This window comes from Tachypleus tridentatus, chromosome 13 (genome assembly GCF_004210375.1).
Source record: "Tachypleus tridentatus isolate NWPU-2018 chromosome 13, ASM421037v1, whole genome shotgun sequence".
NCBI lineage: Eukaryota > Metazoa > Arthropoda > Merostomata > Xiphosura > Limulidae > Tachypleus > Tachypleus tridentatus.
The window spans coordinates 50,002,871-50,024,468 of record NC_134837.1 but is presented as its reverse complement, the minus strand read 5'-3'; the positions used below and the strand labels follow the sequence as shown (position 1 = coordinate 50,024,468).

Genomic DNA, 21,598 nt, shown 5'->3' with positions numbered 1-21,598 from the left:
ATTTTTTAACTTAAATGTTAAGTGCTGTAGCTTTTGATTAATTTACAAGCTTTTATGAATATAAGTAGTTTGGTGTGATACAAAGTTGCACAGATTGTTTATAATGTATTGTTACTGTGGTAGAATAAGGTTTTTAAACATTGGTAGCTTGGTTGCAATTGGGTACGGATTCAAAGACACTTGAACAGCAAGTTAGATTTAAAGTACTCTTAATTTGAGAAACAAAATAATCAGGTTAGATCAAAGTTGATAGAATATTTGTTTCCAACTGAAATATTTTTATGCATATACATATATATTACTTTTTTTACTAATTTTTAAAGAAAAAGAAATGCAAGTGCTATAGATCTAAATAACTACACCAGATTTACAAATTATTGAGCATAATGTGGTTCAGGAAAATAGTCAGAATGTGGTATTTAATGTAGGTTATCTGGTCTATCTAAAACAGTAATTGAAATTTTGACTTTTGTATATATATTTTCATGTACGTAAACAGCTACTGTATGTATTCTTAAATTGTATGTCTCTTATATAAATAACATTGTACTTTTATCTACTCCACATTTATGAAATAAACATTATGAATAACTTTTACACAATCACATATATTATCATTCAGATAATTTAAAAAAAAAAAGCCAAACTTACAACTGTGCTGGTAGGCTGTTATAAAGTGACTAAGTAAACAATACTTCAGAATTTCCAAAAAGCCCTAAACTAAGTTTATATACCTGAAAATAATTAATATTCAACAGTTTTGGTTTTCTTAATTACAACAAAATATTTTCAAATTTTTTATAAATTTGACTATAGCTCTTATATATATTTATATATTTAACTTTGTTTTTAAAGTTATAACATACTGATCATATGAACTGTATTATTATATCAGTTGTTTTTCTTATCATTTTATCATAATATATTTTCCTGTTTATATCTCTGTTACTGTAACTTTTTTTAACTGAGCCAAGGGATATAAAAATTATGTACAAGTTTCATTAGGATGCAGCACACGTGTTAATGTATTCCTGTGCTTGTTGCTGCCACTTGTATGTTATCAGTCATGCTTGTAGCAATAAATGTGTTCAAAGTATGCAGCAACAAGTACATGTTAGTTTCCACACCAAAGATGCATGTATTCAAACTTGGCAAAGCTAGATAACATGTAAGTGAAATCTTTCAGCCTTCAAAATAAAAGTAACCCCTGGTACAATTATACATATGTAATGGAAGCCATGGTATTTCTTTTCATGCACTACTTTTTTCAATTAACTGCTAGAAATATTTCAGCTTTCATTTGTACAGAATTATTAATGGTTTTCACTAGGATATGTGATCATACAACATGAACTTTTAAGTGTGCTCTTGTTTTAGAAATTCTTGTGCAATAAACAAGTTTCGAAACTTCTTCATTTGAATAATTAAATGGTCAGATAACATTTGGTACACTTGATAATACAGCACTGTAAACATGCTTGCTTAACAATATAAACAGTGGTGTTTTTCATATTACTTCTATGTTTTGTATTTCAGTTGATTTAAGAGAACTTAAAGAAGTGAGAATAGGAAAGTCATCCAAAATGTTTGAACGTTGGCCAGAAGATGCTCGAAAATATGACCATAATCATTGTTTTGTTGTTTTATATGGAACTACATTTCGTTTGAAAACATTGTCTTGTGTGGGTAAGTGAAGTTTTCCATTTATAAACTTTTTACTTTATATATTGTAGTATTTTGCTTTAACCCAGGTTAAACCCTTACTACTCATGTATTTCACTTCTCAGAATGTGAAATTTCTCAATTCTGATTTATTCAGCCACATAGTAGAGCTTAAAATTTTTTCAAGAAAATCTATGACACAAACTGAGAAAAGTTCTTTAAAGTTCTTTTTTTCTGGGTGAATTGGCATGGAACAATTCAATTGCTTGTTTGTGCATGCACGCACACACACACCTAGTATATTTTCAAATTTCATATTGTAAGTGGGTTAAACCAGCAAGTACAAATAAATATGTAAATATATTGGTCTTACATTAATTTAAAATGCATACAAATTACAGGTAATATTTATAGTAACAGTAATAATTTTGCTAGTCTTCCTACAGGGTGTGACAGACTGTTGGTTTCTGTATCTTTCTTAAACTGCTTAATATTTAGAAAAGAACATATTACAGTATAGAGAATGCAAATAAAATCAACTGTATATAAGTCATAAGCTTAAAATAAGCAAATTTTATTTAACTATTCAATAAAAGTTGTTTCATCATATAAGGTATTAACACTTATTTTCTTTAAATATCTATATAATACTTTAACTTAGTAGTAAGTCAGTCTCAGTATAAGGTAAAAAGAGGCTTTTTTAAAAGAAACTTCAGATGCTGTTATAGACAAGAAAACAAATTAGTGTGCTGTCAGTTTCTTCTGTATCTAATTGTAGATTTACAAATTGTTTAATATCTGTTCACTAAATGGCAGATTTGATATCAATTTAGGTGGTAACTCATTTAACCCACTTTAGTAGTTGCCAATTCTGTGTTAATCTTGTGATAATTATTTTGATATTCTTTTATTTAATTCTTTTGTAACTCTCTTGTAAAGCAATGTCAAATAAAGATTGTGATCAGTGGATACGAGGGCTTGCTTATCTTGCACAAGACACAATTAGAGCTTCCTACCCTCTCCAGGTTGAACGCTGGCTTCGCAAGGAATTCTACGGAATGGAAAGCCAAAGAGGAGTGTAAGTTGTTTGTAAATTGATGAATTATCTTGTTTGAAGCAAGTTTAGTTTATCTGCTGGATGATTCAGATAAAACTAAATAACATAATTTTAAATTTCTAACTGTTATTTAAATCACCAGTAAGAAATTGAAAATTAGTTTCAGTGCTACTTTTATGTATACAGTAACCATGTTTCAAAGTACTATGTAATTCTAAATTCTTTGGCTGGTTACTTCTGTACTTTACTCTGGAGTGCTTAGACTAGAAATTTGGAATGCTTCAGAAATGTTTATGTACAAAGTAGGCATGACATTGCTTAAAAAAATAAACTTTCTTGTGCTTCTAAAGCTAAAAATAGATAAAGGCTAAGGATAGAAGTAAGAATTTTAACTCGAACAGTAGACTTGAATACACGTTTGGTTACTTTACTTGAAGTAAAGTTTGATGTTCATAAAAATAAGTTTTGAAACTTTCATGTTACATAAAATTAACAGAAAACTTGTTTAGAAAAGCTATTATTAAATATATGGTTTTGTAAATTTTATAAGTTTTATTAAATTTTGCTTATCTAAGAATAAGAAGCTAATCTTCTCCCAATTATGATTATTATGAATTATATTTTATTTTTGATGTCAGGTATTCTTTAGTAATGTTGCTTAACTGAAGTCATAACTTATAGAATATTTCAAAATGTGTGGATCAAATGAATAGGCTTAACCTGTTTGTTGAGAAAGAAAATGTATGCTATAGATGTTTGTTGCTTAGCATGTGGTTGTGTTAAAATATTTATCACTAGTGGTTTTTACTATTCAAATAGTTCATTTGTCTTGATAGTGCTTCAAAATTTAATTGTATGTAATTATTACTGTTGTATATAAATATAATTAGGAGTGTTAAAGTGTCCTGATGGTAAGTAGCATAGTTGATTTGGTTGTAATAAGTACACAATTTAAGAGTTTAAATTTAGAGTTTAAATTTAGTAATGTTAGTGATTTTCCCATTAAATATTCACTTTTCACAGGCTGCTTTTGTAAAATAATGTTTTTCATACATTAGGTGTGAATTATCCAGCACTTAAGATTGTTTTGAATGAAAGTTCATCTCACATGAAGCTTTACAATTTAAAAAAAACTGCAAAATTTGGTGACAGAATTTTGTATGAAAGCCATGTAGAGTTAGATATTTCCTTTTGCAATACCAGACATTGTTAGAACTAGAGATATTGTAAAACAAATATTAGTATGTTAATATTTGCTTCTTTAAAAAAAAAAAAAATCTTCCTTCATTTGATATTTCCACAAAATTTAATTAAAGTATTTGGCCTGGCATTTAATTATTGCTTTAAAGTTGAGAATAATTTGTAAATGGCTTCAAAATTTGAAAAGTTGAGAACTATTTGTAACAAATAAATTACTTGTTATGTACCAGAGTTTGATTGCTACAGATGAATGATGAGACTGACAGTAAAAGTGTGCATTACTGATGAATGGTGCATTCTGTTATACTTAGCCCTAGACTATAAATTCATAAAATTTTAAAGGGTCGAAAAAAAGCTTATTAGCTCATCAAGGATCTTCCTTCCAATTCTCAACTAGAACCACTCCTTACTACTCATGTATTCACCCAATCTTCTGTTAAACTCAGTTAAATTTTCTGCTTCTATTACCCTTGAAAGTAGCTCATTCCAAAACCCAACTACCCTGTTTGAGAACATAATACTGTCTAAACTGCAGATGACTCCATCCCTGCTAAAATTTTAATTTATGACCCCTTATCCTATTGTTTTCTCTGCTAAACACACAAAAGTTTGGATATACATGTTTATGTATTATCAATACCCTTAATAATGTTAAATGCCTCAGTCAAACCCCCTCTGATCTTTCCACTCTCCAGAGAAAACAAGTCCAGAGATTTTAATCTCTCCTTAAAGGACAATCCCACTATCCCAGGTGTCATCCTAGTGATTCTTCTTCAAACCTTCTCCCACAATTAAATTTCATTATTGAGAAAGGGAGCCCAAAACTGTAAACAGCACTCTAGATTAAGCCTGATAAGTGATCTATACAGTAAGACAAATTTGTCCTGTATTCAGTATTTTTGTAGATGGTACCAGATCCTATTAGCCCTATTGCTAGCTACAATACACTGTTTAGATGACTTAAGTAATCTTTTTATCACAATGCAGTTGTCTTCAACTACAGTATTTAATGTAGTTTCATCTAAATTGTAACCATAATTTGAATTTTGAAAACCTACATGCATCACCTTATGTTTTGGATAGTTAAATATCATCTGCCATGTATGCACCCAATGCATCAAATGATCTAAATCTTCCTGTAAGTTTTCAGCATCTTTGATACAGTTAACTACCCCAAAAATCTCAATGTCATCTGCAAACTTCAAAATTTTGTTAGTTATTCCAGAGTCAATATCATTAATATAAACTACAAACAGCAGAGGGCCCAATACAGAGCCCTGAAACACATTGCTTGTAACTGTGATCCAGTCAGATCTAATTCTATCTCTTACTACTTTCTAACCAATTTAGTAACATTCTTCCACACCCACAGATTTCATTTTAGTACGAAGTCTTATGAGACACTTTATCAAATGCTTTCTGAAAATCAAGGTAAACCAAATTGACAGTATTTCTTTCATAAACTCTTGCAGTAAGAATGTCATAAAAGTTGTAAAACAAGATTTTTCATTAGTCAAATGATGCTGGCTCTTTGACACTATATCAAACTGCTTTAAGTGACTCTGAAATACATTTTTAATTACATTGTCTGAAACTTTTCTAACTATTGTTGTAAGACTAAGTGGGCTATAATTGCCCAGACAATGTTTATCACCTTATTTAGATATTGGACTAACATTAACCAACTTCCAGTCTTCAAATAGTCTTTCATTACTCAGTGACCTATAAACATATATTAGCTAGTGTGTTTACAAAAAGTGTAAATTCCTTTACAACTCTAAAACAAAAGTTCTCTGGTCAAGGTTTTTTTTTTCAACTTTTAGGTTTTCAAACATTTCTTACAATTTCAGAACGTAAATATATTTTACATCAATATTTTCCCCGTACAAAAAGTTTTTGGTTTAGGCATAATACTTGTATCTTTCTACATAAAAACTGAAAAGAATGTAATAAGTTTACCATCTTGTAATATTCTGAGATCAGCTTTTCACTATCATTTTCAAGAGGTTCGATTTACATCCTAACATTTTGCTTTCCCATCATTTATATAAAGAATTTGCTTGATTTAACTCTTTTAGCCAGTTTTTTTTCAAATTCATTTTTTGTCTTTTTAACCAGCTCTTTTGATTTTCTATTGTCTTCTAAGCAATTATTTCCATTAAATTTAAATTTCTTGAATTTATTATGTTTATCTCTAATATGATTTTTTTTAAACTTTCACTAAATGATATTGGTTTGTTCCACTCCATTGCCTTTTTGTTTTTGTGCATGCTTATTAATTTTTCTGTAAATGTTTTCCACATCTGTTCAAGATCCTCTCCAAATTTTGTAGTCCTATGTACAGAAGACGGATCATGTCTCATCCCATCAAAATTGGCTTTCCTGAAGTGTAGAATCAGGGTACTATTGTTTAATTCCACATGCAGTAAAATTCTAAACCTAAGAGTGCAATAGTTGCTTGTACTTAAATATTCACCAACCACAACTTGGTTTATCATATTCATGTCGGATGCTAATATTGAATCTAATGTAGCTTGTGGTTGTAGGTTTTATCACCAGTTGGTGTATAAAAGTATCTTTAACCATTTCCAAAAAACATATCCCCCTCACTGTCAGATGTGTAGTTTTTACAGTAATTTATCCTGAAAATTAAAATTTCTTAACATTTTTTTTCAGCTACCATTCTGAACTCATTATACAGCTTTTTATTAAATTCCACATTGCGAACTGGTAGTCTGTAACAACTCTAAATTACATAATTTTTCTTTTATATTTGTTAACACCATCCTTTATTTTCCATGATATTTCCTTTATTTTCTAACTCAACAAGAGGCAATTCATTCTTCACATATAAAGCTGCTCCTTTTACTTTTTCAGTACTCTATATCTAGCATATAATCTGTAGCATGGTATTTAAAAAAAATTCTTATCAAAATTGGTCAAATCCAACCAAGTTTCAGTGAATCCTCAGTTCCCAAAACTGTTCTGAACTTGTCAGTTTTATTTCTAATACTCCAAGCATTACAGTAGTAGGAAGTAATCAAAATTTTATAATATGTTCATGTTTTATGCCTCTTGTACAAGTTTTCCTGCCAGGTATATTTTTTCATATTTTACTAATATCAAAGCCCTAACCTCTTTAGTTTAAAATTACCATTACAACTGAGTTAATAACCACTACTAACATGCTTGCCCCTGCCTTGTTTAAATGTTAGCCATCCATTCCCAAAGGATTAATTTTCTTATTAAAATTATCCCACAAATTGAACCAGGCTATTTCCTCATCCGTATATACTGATCTAAGCCTGACATTTAATCCTAGTGAGTTACTTAGTACCTCATCCCTATAATTTAATTTTGACAATATTTCTGAATAAAACTGAAGCTATGACCCTTTTCTTTAAATACCTTTATCAATATTATATACGTACCAATAAGCTCCTCAGACCTATCTTTCCTATCATTATTAGCCCCAACATGTCCCATAACAACTACATTGCTACTAACACCCTTAACCATCTCTCAGGTTCTATCACTTATATCCTGTACCCTTGCTCCTGAATAACATAAATGTATTTTTTTGCTTCTGTTTATTCCACATACTACTTTATCTCCATGACTAACTACAAAGTCACCTTGATAACTTTCCTATCAAGGTGACTTTGTAGTTAGTGATTCTTGTGATTCCATCTGCTTCTCTTACCTACTCTCCCTCATCACCAGCAAGTGGTTATAATTGGTTGCTTAACCTAAACCAAAGCTCATCTTTGCCCCTAAATGCATTAATTTCCAAGCTTTCAGCCCTATTTCATTTTGTCACTCCCTTGAAATCCTATTAATTAATGTCATGGAGAAGCAATAATAGCTTTCTTGTAATGCTCAGCTACACATTATTGATATTGTTTCTACATTGTACACAATTTGTTTTTATATATATAGGTGTTAACTGAGAGTGTAAATTTAGATTATTATAATGCACAGGTTTAAGTTAGTGCATTTCAAAAATAGACAATTTTAAACCTAGCATGTTTTTTATAAAATTACCAAAAACCTTTACGTAATAATTTTTCCAAATAGAGTTTTAAAAATGGTGTTTAAACTTCTCATCTTGTCATAGCTGAGACTAAGAAATTATGCATATCCATGTTATGAATATTGAGCAGTTTCTCATTGTCCTAGTGTTTTTGTTTGACTTTCAGCACTGAGTAAGATTTTGAAAATTGCATTTCAATAATACTACGAATCCTGTCTATTTTACAACATTATGGAAAACTGGTGTTCTAGTTTAGTTCATGTACATTAAGTAACCAAACATAAGTTTTTAGTCTGTATACAACTGCTATATAACCCTTTTCTGAACATTGGTATGTAACATATTTTTAGTGGTACATAATACTTGTGTGGTTATGGCTATATAAATCTCCTATAGTTACTGTATATATGCTTTCTGTGTCACTGAAAAATAATATTTTTGGTCACTGTCACATAATATTTCTAAGTAATGGTGCATTTAAATTTTGTTATCAGTTGTGCACAACACTTCTGTGATTATTGCAATGTTGCCTTTTTTGGATGGGAGGGACATTGTACACATCCATTCTGTGGTCAGTGGTACTTAATTCTTTATAGGTCACTGGTGTGTAACTTCTGTGATCTTTAACCATAACCCTTATATGGTTACTATTGTGTAATGCTTCTGTGGTCACTGCTACATTTCCTTTCTCTGGTTACTTTTACATTATTTCAGCATAAATATGTGTTGATGGAGATATTTTTGTTAGTACTGAAATATTAGTTCTTTTATTTGTAAACATTAATTTCATAAAAGAAAGAGTAGCATTAAAAAGAAATATTGGAGAATATTTTTCAAAATATTTAAACAAAATAAGGTATTAAAAGGTAACAGTTTTTTATGTATTTAAATATACCAGTAGTAACTCTTCTCATTCCTTCTTTGTGCAAACATATATGTAGAGGATCTTCAGAGTTGTGTTTAAAAAATAATAAAGTAATTATCCCAGTAATGTGGTTGATCAACTTAAATTAACTCCTTAATGTAGATAATACAAAAGGTAGTTTTTGCACTTGCGTACATATTCCTTTTTTTTACTTTGTGTGGCATAATTATTTTTGTTTTTATTTTACTGTTTATTGTACAGGGTCACATTGAAAGATTTGAAGGGATTCTTTCCCAAAGTAAATTGTAAACTTTCTAACAACAAATTAAAGGAACATTTCCAGGTAAGGAAAGAAAAATTATTTTATTTTGTGATATGCTAGTGAGTTTTATCAATTATATATATAAAAGAAATTTCCTAAATTACAATTGTCTTATTTTGTGTTAAGAGTTCAAATTAATGTGCAATTAGGTATTTAATCATTGATACAAAATGTATTATACAAAAAAAAAATTGTTTAAAATTCTGGACATAAGTAAAATACAACTGACAAGACCTGTAACCAATGTCAGTATCAGGTTTAGTTCTCAAGTAGTATCTCATTGAAATACATTTATAAAAAAAAAAGTAACTTGTCAGATATTAATCTTAGGTCATGGTGGTCAACAAAATCAAATAAAGTGGTGAATATATAACATTTTGCTTAGAGGGTGCTGTTGTGTTAAAAAATTATGCTTGACCACTACAAGGTTTCATGTAGATTATGAATCTGCTTGTATATTTTAATTTCTAATAGTATTGTTTTTGGGAAGAAGAAAAAAAAACAAAGCTGGAATTTCCCAGTCATTTATTGTAATGAGAAATTCACAGTTTTAAATGTTTGTGTTCAAACTTGTTTTTTAACAAAGAAATATCTTTGTACAGTGCTTAATGACATAAGAAATGGACTTGGACTATTTAAGAATTGTTTTAGTGTATGTGGCTTTGTAGTTTTTTTTTAAATGTTCTATGATGTGAAACTATTTTATCAGTGGCTACCTCTTGAGGTTACTGACTGCTTTATTTTGTTATTTTGCAGTACTATATATGGTATAAAACAAATCTGTGGAATGATCTTGTTTTATAAAACACATTTGTAAAATGGTCTTGTTTATGTCAAAGATGTCATAATTTATTTTAACCTATAAAGCTTAGGAATTGATTAGTATATGAAATTATGGTAAATTATGAGGAAAATCTATACCGTTATCTTTTTCAGTAGTAGAATAATTATATTTTATTTTCAAAATATATAAATAGGATAATAATCAAGATGAAATTGTCTTAATGAGTGGTTTGATATGCTATAATAACTTTCTAATCATCTTGGTTGCTTTTTCCAAAATCTATTATACACGATAACATTCTCCCTTAATAAAATGTGAATATCTTCCATTTTATTTCTTTTGAGCCCCATTGACCTGAAATTTGTATTAAAAAACATGGTAAAAACACATTTTTTAATATTTTTCCATTGAGTTGCTACTTGGATATTAGACCTTTTTTGTTATTGATCATGTTAGTTTTTTTAGATGTAGTTTCAGCCATTGTGGTTTATATGTAGTGCATGTTTATTTAACATTGAAAATCTAAGATTCACTTGTAGTCATTTTCATCACCTGCAGTATTCAAAAGACATAAATCACTGTTTGATGATAACTTCAAAACTTGGCATATTTTTAGTTATTAATCATAGGCTAAACAAAGTATCTGAAATTCTTAGAGAATTTTATAATCTTACTATTAACTATTTTTACACTAATTTTGATGAATCGTAGATTTAAATTACTCTTAAATTGTTTACAAAATTCAGAATGTAATAATAAATGTTTATTTTCACATAGTTTCATATTTTCTTTTTATAATTTAAAAAACTGAAAAGTTGGTGCTTTAGGTATGGATATTTAGGATCAATGTAAACAGTGAATTTCCAGATATTTGTAGTAACATTACCAAAAGAACAATAAAAATTTATTTATTAAACAAGTTCAACAAACATGCAAGTGAGAACATTGCAAAATGTACAGTAACTATGTTATAAGGCTGTTATTGGTTAAGTAGTATTTTAGAGGCCATAACATTGTTATTTTAATGCTGTTTAAATAGTACCAAAAGAACATTGCATAATATAAAATAAGTGTATTCTAATGCTGTATATATGTCTAGTATACAAGAGAACACTGTATTATATACACAATCTTGTGTTACATGTACAGCTGGTACGTAACACTGTATAATGTACAATAACTTTGTTTTAATAGGAATGTCTCAGTGTTTTGTTTAATAATGCCTTTGTATTCAACCTTTTTTTTATTATTTGGTCCACAGAAGAATGTTATTTCATCTTTCAGAAACTTAGTTTTTAATTATTGGTTTTAAAAAGTTGTTGCTATTAAGTTTTAAACTTGACAGATGTTTTGTAGAAGAATGGAATGTATTCTCCTTTTTATGTTTTTTTAATCTTTTAAACTAGCCACAGATGTTTATAAATGTTTTTTGCTGTTCCAAAAGATCTAATACGATCTAAAAAAAAATCTGTTCTTTTCATGTTAAGTGTCAATGTATTTTACATTATATGCATTTCAGGAATATTTATTACAATTTTGAATGTTTTACATTACTTTAGTTTTAAATATAAATTATGTTATTGTTCACTATAATGAATATTTAAACCTTTCAATATTTAAGGAAGTAGATGCAAGAAGAGGTGGGGAAATTGGCTTTGAAGCTTTTGCAGCATTGTATCATAATGTGATATTTGATGACAAAGTAAGTTTTAAATGTTATATATATCTTTAGGAGTTGATTTTAGAACTTGTCATTTTCATTACATGGTATTTCCAAAATTTTTTAATCTGAATGAAGTGAGTGATATATCATATTTACACTGTTATTTCCTACTTAATGAAATACAAATACAGAAATTGCTAAAGAACTTTAAATGAACATGCTGCTTTTACATATATAACTACAAGTTTTAATTATAGCAGAGATACCAACTATTTCAAATAACTGAGTGTAATGATTGTAGACAGAGCCCTTTATCATTTGCAGTTACTAGGCCTAACCAATGTCTCTAAGCTGTTTATTAATATATTATTATTATAACTTATTATTTATTATTGCAATAGATTGCTCATTTATGACTGTTTTGTGTATTTAATAAATAAATTTAAAAAAATTCTTTTGAAATTATGTAATATTTAGTTCAGAGTAACAAACATACTGGTAAAACAACATTGAACATGCACAAACAGTAAGCAGGAAAAGCCTTTGTGTAAGGACTAGTTTATATCATGTTTATGACACTTATTGTAATAGTTTTGCAGCTGTTGCAGCCTTTGCTTTCATAAGAATGTCTCTGGATGGTTGGGAGTTACAACAACATTGTCCATTTGACTGCATACACATCTTGTGTTTTATAATACTGCTCAAAACTGAGGTGCTCAAGTTTGGTCTGAACTTGCTTTTTGTTTTTAGTCACTAAACTAAATATCCTTTCACTATCAGCATTAGAATGGAAGATTAAGAATTCCAAGCATAACCCTACACAGAATGTCATACTTCTGGTTGCCATTTCCCCTTCTTTGACTGTAGACAACTGAACCTAAAACCTGTCAACATTCAACTGAAGGAAGTTTCTGAGAAAATATCAGTTTGATAGTTCAAATATTGCCCTTCCAACTTGTCACTAGTGTCATGCTCATGTGTATTGATAAGGACAGGATACCTGTCTGTTGAGAAGCGTAGAGAAGAGAAATCTTTGTTGACTTTCAGTTTTGGATCAGCAACCTCTGTGTGAATCAGAAGTTCATCATTTAGATGGAAATGTTTCATCATGTAATTTGTAGCTGCAATATAGTATTTCTTCACACTGGTGTAGAAGCTGATCAGTTCCAGGTCCTTTTCATATTTAACAATGTATTCCTTGGCAGCATTTCCAATAGAAACTGCTTCATCAGATTTGTGTAAGGATTCATTGTTGTAGTCAAGTTCAGTGATGTTGCCTTCAAGATATTATGGCTTGATGTATCTGATAAGTATATTTTTAACTTGTGTAATCAGAGTTGTATGCATAATGTGTATGCAAGGTTCTTCTCTTTGCAATATCAAATAGAGGAATTGCAGACTGAAGAAAAAGATAAAATAACAAATTAATTTTGTTGTCCAAGAAAACTGTTAACTTATCTAACTTGCTCTGCACATAACTTTTCTTGGTTACTTCCTTGCTAGCTTTCGTTTACTTCTCTTTTCTCGTTGATTGTCTCCTCTTTAGTTCAGACTACCTAAACATATGTTGAGTTGCATCAAATGTTTCTTTGTCTACTTTTGGAGACTGTTGTCTTGTGTACCTGTGTGGCTGAGAGGATATCCTGACTGTTAGTCTTACTGCCTGACTGAGCTGCACGTTTAGATCCTTTTGAATCTAGTTTTTCCTTTTCACAGTGAAAATACTTCTTCAATGGCTTCCACATGTCCAATATTCTGTTGAGGCACACCTCAAGTGATAGCCATCTGGTGTTAACAGGTTGTAGAAATTTTCTTGTTTCTTTGTCATACAATCCTTGAAACTCTTTGAAATGTTTTCTGCTAGCACTTTTGTCCAGAAAATAGTAGATATCTATCAGTATATCAGAAACTGGGCAGGGCAGTTCTCTGGAAGCTTTCTGGGTAGCAATATTCATGAGGTGACAGGCACAGCCCATGAAGTAAATGCTAGGCTGTCATCTTGACATATGTCCCATCACACCTTTACATATACCAGACAAAACTGAGGCATTGTCTGAAGAAAAAACTAAAACAGTTTTCCCATGGAATTTTCCTCTTTGTCAATTCATGGTCCAAAAGCTTAAAAATATTCTCTCCCGTTGAAGCTTCTTTTCATTCCACCATTGCCAAAAGAGAACAAACAGTTTTTCCAAGCAAAGGGTCAAGATATTGTACAACCACTGGATACAGTTTTGAGTCATTCACGTCTGTGGATCTATCTGTAGCTAAAGTGTAAACACCATTAGTAAGTATACTTGAAATCATTTTGTCATCTTCACAACCCAACATTTGTACAATGGCTGTAGTTTGGGTTCTAGCACAGCCATATTTTTTCGCTATATCAGAGTCTGGGAACATTTTTCTGAATAAATGTCCTGCATGATCGGCTACAGCTAGGGGTAACTTATGAGCAATGACGAATTGCATGAACATCACTTCTGCATTTATGGTTTCATATTCTGAATTCTTACTCATACATTTCATTATCTGCATCACTTTTGTCTTCGCCTCGGCCTTTTGTTGGTGAGATGCCGATTTTGTATGTCTGGAACAATCGTTTATCCCGCCATGCGCCATAGAAAAATCCATGTGACAAACTGTACGAAACGCATGACTGTCACTGACTTTTGATGCAATGACCGGATATTTTGCACTATACTCTTTCCTAAATTTTTGATTCACAGTTTTAGATTTGCCAGAAACGAGACAATCTGGTAAACGAGGTCTCTTTATTTTCCATTTTGTGAGCGATCACATTGGTGTTTCTATGTCGCTTAGAAAATGAGAAATACCCATCTGTGCAAGCGTTGATTGGCTGACAAGCACTGATGACGTAACTATGGATTCTCCCAAGTACCCAGTATGAAGAAGCACCACACTTAAACTATTGGTAGGCGTCGGAGATACAAATATTTTTTTATTATTTCAAGCACAAACATGATTATTGCAAGTAGCCATTTAGACTATGTCTTTTATTTTTTATGAAAATTTATTTGTATCTCACTAGAAATTTTCTTTTCACCCCTTTCAAGCCCTTTGGGAACAATTTATCACTTTATTGTATAGGTCTATATAATATATAATAATTTGGGAGTTGCAACAAGTCGTAATATATGTCTGTATGAGCGTATAGTCGTAATGTATACACCAAAATATGATTACACTCAAATCATAATGGTTGGCATCTCTGTCATAGCAATCTTTTGCCTTTAAATTGAAAATGCAGGCTTATTTTTGTGCTATTTATTACTGAGAGGATGTCTTTATTGTATATTTAGTAATTTGACTTTTTGATTGTCAAACTCATGGTTTAAAGAATTCATCAAACAACTACAGCTAAAATCACTCATTTGTATAAAATGTGTAGGAAACTTTTGAAGTAGTTAGTCAAATAAATTGTGTTGTTAGGATTGCTGTTTGCATGTTTTTATGTGACTATTTTATTGGAAATCCTGTAACCAGTAGTTATGTCCCACAAAGATTGATGAATAAATCATTTAAGAAAATGAACTTAATCTGAGTCTGAATTGTTGAATTACATGTATAATTAATGTAAAAATCCTCTGTATTTCTGATGTGCATGGTAAGTCATCATGTGTAGTGTAAGTGACCTAATGAGAAGAACCATTGCATCAGCTCCTAAAGGGTCTGTACACATAATGAAAATGTGGGCAGTCTATCTGTTAAAGTAACACAGGAAATGAAGTAGCATATTTTTCACAGGCTCTTGGTCGTAGAATGTAGACTGGCTATAGTCATCTGATGGGCATTATTTGTCTTTATAATGTAAGATGCATGTAGGAATGAATCTGTTCTCTCTCTTGAAACAATGTTAGCACTGACCAGAATATCAGTCTAGTTGCATCTTTCTTTTGCTTGTTTCCTATGATCTTCAGTAAAACCATTTCTCAATGACTGTGACTGTCTTCGTAAGTATTGAAAAAATAACAAAATGTGTAAATGTTCACGATATTATTCAAAGTAAGGCTGAAAACATTTAAAAGCAACACTTCATACACATCGATAGCAATATTACATTCACTGATTCCCTAACAAGTACATGTAACGATTATTAGATGATATATTACTCACCTTTTCCCCCAAAGTCTCATCTGTAGTAATTCGAAGTGGACTGCAGTGAGGTACACCTGTGTATTATTACTTATCCACATGCATGCTTATCTTTGTAAATGAGGCAAACTAGTGAGAAACCACATAGAAAAAGTGTTTTTACATACAGTCATGTGAAAAAGTTAGGACACCCTTTGAAAGCCTGTGTATTTGTGTAACATTTTTGGATATATAGATATTTAATCTCTATTTCAACAATACTGAGAGATTATAAGAATATAACTAAAGAATTAAAACTGAAGAAAAGACTTTTCAAGATCTTCTGTAAATATAATTCTACAAAAATGCATATTCTAACTGAGGAAAAAAGTCAGGACACCCTACCCTCTTATAGCTAGTGTTACCTCCTTTGGCTGAAATAAATGCAGTGAGATGCTTCTTGTAGCCATTTACCAGTGTCTGACATCGGTCTGAAGAAAGTTTGCCTCATTCCTCAATGCAGAATTCTGTCAGCTGTGAGATGTTTGAGGGGTTTCTTTGCATGTACAGCCTGTTTCAAGTCACACCACAGCATCTCAGTGGGATTAAGATCTGGGGTTTGACTCAGCCATTCCAGGACTCTCCATTTCTTAGTTTTCAGCCAATCCTTGGTGGATTTACAGGTATGTTTTGGGTCATTGTCGTGTTGCAGGGTCCAGTTCCGCTTCAGCTTTAATTTTCTTACAGATGGTCTCACATGATCCTCAAGCACCCTCTGATACACAGTAGAATTCATGGTGGATTCTATGATTGTGAGCTGTCCATGTCCTGCTGCAGCAAAGCAGCCCCAAACCATGACACTTCCACCTCCGTGCTTCACAGATGGTATGAGGTTCTTTTCCTGGAATGCTGCATTTGGTTTACGTCAAACATGTCCTCTATTCTGGTGTCCAGATAATTCAGTTTTGGACTCATCTGTCCAAAGAATATTATTCCAGAAGTTCTGGTCTTTGTCTACATTCTCTCTGGCAAATTTCAGTCTGGCCTTGATGTTTCTCTTAGAGAGCAAAGGTTTCTTCCTTGCACACCTCCCATGCAAGTTACACTTGTGCAGTCTCTTTCTGATTGTAGAGGCATGCACTTTCACATCAACAGTAGCCAGAGCCTGCTGTAAGTCCCGTGATGACATGTTAGGGTGTTTAGAGACCTCTTTTAGCATCTTGCGGTCTACTCTCGGGATGAACTTGCTTGGACGACCAGACCTGGGCATGTTGGCAGTTGTTTTGAAAGCCATCCACTTGTTGACTATTTTCCAGACAGTGGAATGGCTGATTTCAAAATCTTTTGGGATCTTTTTAAATCCCTTACCAGACTCATAAGTTGCTGCAATTTTCTTTCTGAAGGCCTCAGACAGCTCTTTTGCTCTCACCATGGTGCTCACTCTCACTTCAACAGTCAGGAGCACACCAAACTAAATGTCTGAGGTTTAAATAGGGCAAGCCTCATTCAAAATGCTGAGTAACAATCTTATAATCATGTGCACCTGGTGTGAATACACCTGTGTGAGTTGAGCCATTTTGAGTGGGAATAAATGTGGATGTGTCCTAACGTTTTCCTCAGTTAGAATATGCATTTTTGTAGAATTACACTTACAGAAGATCTTAGTCTTTTTTCAGTTTAATTGTTTAGTTATATTCCTATAATCTCAGTATTGTTAAAATTAAGATTAAATATCTATATATCCAAAAATGTTACAAAAATACACAGGCTTTCATAGGGTGTCCTAACTTTTTCACATGACTATATGTGTGAAATGAAAATGTTTAAAATATTTTTGACTGTTTTTGTATGCAAAAATAGGTTCAGAGTACACACTGATATAGTCATCTACAGTATATAAACCTAAAAACCTGAGTAAAACTGGGTATTTTTACTAGTTTAGAATATTTGGCAAAATCTCTGAGTCCAGTACTTTCACACACAAATTTCTTCAGCTTGGCAACATTTAAGTAATTTTCTCTTTTGCCATCTCTGCAACTGAGTAGTATCATATGCTACACAAAGCTAAGACTTTAACTTTATTAGTTCCATTGTTTGTTTTAATTTTGATAAGTTATTACTTTTTAATTTGCTTTTATATTGCAATATGAAATTAGAGATTGTCATATCTTTCTTAAAGCAGCATTACATAATTTCTAATAGGATTAATGATATGACTTATATAAATAAGGTATTGTAAGATAAATACCCGTTTGTATTGGTACAGACAGTTTATTGAATTTTGTTTTTCCAGGAAAATTGGTAAATGCATAAACTCTGGTTATATTCCTGCTAATAAACATTTGTTAACCTGGTGTTCAAGTCAGATTTTATTGTCATAATATACATCTTTATAGGAAATATAAATATAATGGTTAGAAACTCTCCAAATTAAAATGTTATTAGTAAACACAAACATATTGGGCAGTAGTTTTTAATCATTACTATATCTTCTATTTTGAAAATTTGTGATCTCCTTTCCCTTACATTTCTTTTATTACTAGAACAATATACAGCTTAGTCATATGCTAGTTTTATTTTATTATAAATTGTAAGTTTTACTAGAAAAATGAAATTCATTCCAGGTTAAAAAATGTTCATTAGTTACTGCAATCCATGTTTGAAGTATTTTTGTCTGATAGTTTTATTTATGAGTTATGAATTTTTGTATGCCAATGTAGAAATGGTTAACAATAATGTCACCAAGTTGGAAGAGTTAATGATGGTTTATATTTATACAGGTAATTTTTAGATTTGTATATGTGAATATACAGAAGAAAATATATCTTGATTGTGTTTGAGTTTACAATTGAAGTAATGATGTACATGTACATTTTTTTTCAGGTTTTCAGTGAAAACTTGTCTAGCTTCTCTGGTGATGGGAAGAAGATTACTCTTCATGAGTTTCAGGGTTTCTTAAGAAATGAACAGAAGGTATTGTAGCTGATAAACATTTATTCCTTGTTCACTCAGATGTTCAAGAAACATAAGATTGTGATGAATGTGAAACGTTTGATCAACGAGGAATGCAAAATATAAATATTTAGATTAATTAAATTTTGTACATCAGGAGACATTTTTGCATTGTAAATACTTTACACTGAAACTGTGTGAATATAAGGTTGATTAAGTTAACTGATTTACATAAGGTGAGAATAATGTATTAACCTTGTGTATGGTTTGGTCAGTGAGCTGATGTTAAAACTTTTTTACAGAATTATATTAGCAATTTAAGTAAACAATATTATAAGTAAATGTCTGTAAACTTGATGTCAAAATGTAGTTTACAATTCAAATTTTACTAATGTATTATAGTTTATTTTTTAATGTCAAAAAAGAAATATTTAAGTTTTCAATCTTTACTCTGAATTGCCAATTTTAGATTTTCTTTTTATCCCTATATAATCTTCTGAGTATTCCGTCAATTACACTTATTATAGGTATTACTAAGTCAATTATATGTATAAAAATGTACATTATTCAACATTTTGTTTTACTAAAATAAAAACAAGAAAGCCAAATGTGCATACCATGCTCCTACTCTCATACTGTCTTTCTAAAAAAATAACAGTAATTTTGACATTTGCTTCTGGATTATTCATATCCATTAGAGATGAATACTTTTCAAGGTTCATTAGGAAGTTAGTTCATTTTAGGTTTCAATTTAGGAAATTATTGGTCCTCAGTTTTATTTTTGCCTTTGTGGTTTTCTGCTTGTAAAGTTAGAATATTTTTAACCTGTTTGTATCTTAATTAGAAAACCTGTTAAATTACAGTACTTTAAGTCATATTGTTTTAGGTACTAAAATGCTTATTTAAAATGACAATTAAGAGTATTTTGTTCCAAAAAAAGATGTTTGAATGCTTTATCTACATATAACAAAAGGTCTGAGTTTAGGCATAAGTACTAAATTACTTGTTATAAAAAGAAATTAAATTTTAAAATTAAGAACTTGCTTGGTTCTAAATGAAAAAATTTTCTTATGATACTTAATATCCTAGCATGTATACCTTTTTGGCAAGATTGTAATTCAATTATGAGGTGTTTCTGCTTTACATGAAGCTGTTTGGCTGTGACAAATGGCTTTTGGAGTTATCCGAGAGGATCTAATTGCAACTGTAAAATAATAAAATTAAATGAACCCAGTTATGAAATATCTGTTTGGTTTGGGCTGTAAGAACACAGTGTTTAATTTCTTTTACAATAGGCATTCATTCTAGAAAAAGGGTGAATTAGATCTATTTCATATTTTTCAGTTTTACATTTTATTCTGCATTGCTGATTGTACTAAAGTTGTTGTTAGGGTAGAGAAAAATGATGGATAAAATTTAACTGCTTAAAACATCATGATTTTCCTTTAAGTGGTTTTAGAGGTTATGAAAGTGAAATATGAAAATTGTGAGATGGAAACTTGTTTTCTATTCCTGACAAGAAGCACCATCTTAGACTAGTCCATTTTAGATTGACTCAGTGAATTCACATACAAGTATTTACATAAAAAATCATTATTTCTAGTTCCATGTACTTGTAATGTGTAGTAAAAGCTTACTAAATTTTGTGAAGATACTCTTGATAAATTCAGAATGAAAGTAAACTTTATGTTGGTGAAAATCTTCAATTCCATTCACATGGCATTAAACTTTAAAATATTTCATTGTATAGATAGTCACTTTGTCTTGATCATCACCCATTAAATTTTGAATAGGACCCATTGGCAGATGATGAACAAGAAGTCAGCAAGTTCATGAGAGAATATCTTCAAGATCCTATGAGGGATGTCCAAGAACCATATTTTACTGTAGCTGAGGTAGGTGTTGTTGATCAGTTAATCTTTTGTCTGTGGTATCCATGAAGTCATGAATTGAAACTAAGAGATTATTAAGTATTATTAAAGTAGATTTGTTTGGAACTTGTATATGAAATAACCATATCCTTATGTGAAACATGCAATATATTTTATATAACTGAGGTAGCTTTATTTGGAACTTGTATATAGGATACCCATTTGCAGCACCCAAAAGGATGTTACCTATGAGTGAAGTATTGGTATTTAGAATTGTTTGTAATATGTGTATGAGACAGCCACATACTCAGTTGGAACACCCAAGAGGATATTTTATATAAGTAAGGTAGTGGCATTTAGATTTATTTAGAAGTCCTATATGAAGTAAATCCTCATGGATATTTCTTATAACTGAGGTAGATTTGCTTAGAACTTGTATGTGAGATATCCACAACTTCATGGGAAGTATCCAGAACCATACTTAACACTTACAAGTACTTTTTAAATCCTTAAGGCTGGTGTGGAAGAATTGTACTTCATCGATAAGGATATTTACTTGTTGTCAGATGTAAGGTAACTTGTGTTCTTTTTGAAAACTAATCAAACTTACACTTGTTGTGATGTTGTGAATAAACATAGTGACAATAATAAATTGTTTTACATTTTTATTCATTGTTTGAAAAGGGAAAATTTTATAAGAGTTCATAGTATAATTATTTAGTGTTTTCTGAAGGGAGAACCTTTCTTGTCTTTCTCAACTAACAATTTCCTGTTGTAATAAGTAACTATTTCATCTCTTATTTTTAGTTCCTAGATTTTTTATTTTCTAAACAAAATGAAATATGGGACAAGAAACATGATGAAGTGAACCAAGATATGACGAGACCGTTGTCTCATTACTGGATAGCTTCATCACACAACACGTGAGTTCTGTTTACTCTTAGCTCACATTCTCCTGCTTCTCAGTTTTGTGTGTACACTAAACTTTGCATAAGAGTGTTTGTTATCAACAAATAAAAGGCTGTAAATAATAATTACAATTATGTTGTTAAAATTTGTAGCCATATGGAAAACAAATTGAAAATTAAATTGTTTTAACT

General features: G+C 30.6%; 1 protein-coding gene across 3 annotated transcripts in view; it reads left to right on the top strand.

Moving 5' to 3' along the window:
• The window catches only part of sl (small wing phospholipase C gamma 1), a 76,291-nt gene that overhangs the window by 8,138 nt on the left and 46,555 nt on the right, over window positions 1-21,598 (top strand). For all 3 annotated transcript variants that reach the window (XM_076484094.1, XM_076484093.1, XM_076484096.1), the window contains exons 2-8: window positions 1,537-1,686; window positions 2,602-2,740; window positions 9,079-9,160; window positions 11,545-11,625; window positions 18,559-18,648; window positions 20,421-20,522; window positions 21,306-21,421. In XM_076484094.1, coding sequence (XP_076340209.1) covers window positions 1,537-1,686; window positions 2,602-2,740; window positions 9,079-9,160; window positions 11,545-11,625; window positions 18,559-18,648; window positions 20,421-20,522; window positions 21,306-21,421 — 760 coding nt within the window. The remainder of the gene's footprint in view (window positions 1-1,536; window positions 1,687-2,601; window positions 2,741-9,078; window positions 9,161-11,544; window positions 11,626-18,558; window positions 18,649-20,420; window positions 20,523-21,305; window positions 21,422-21,598) is intronic.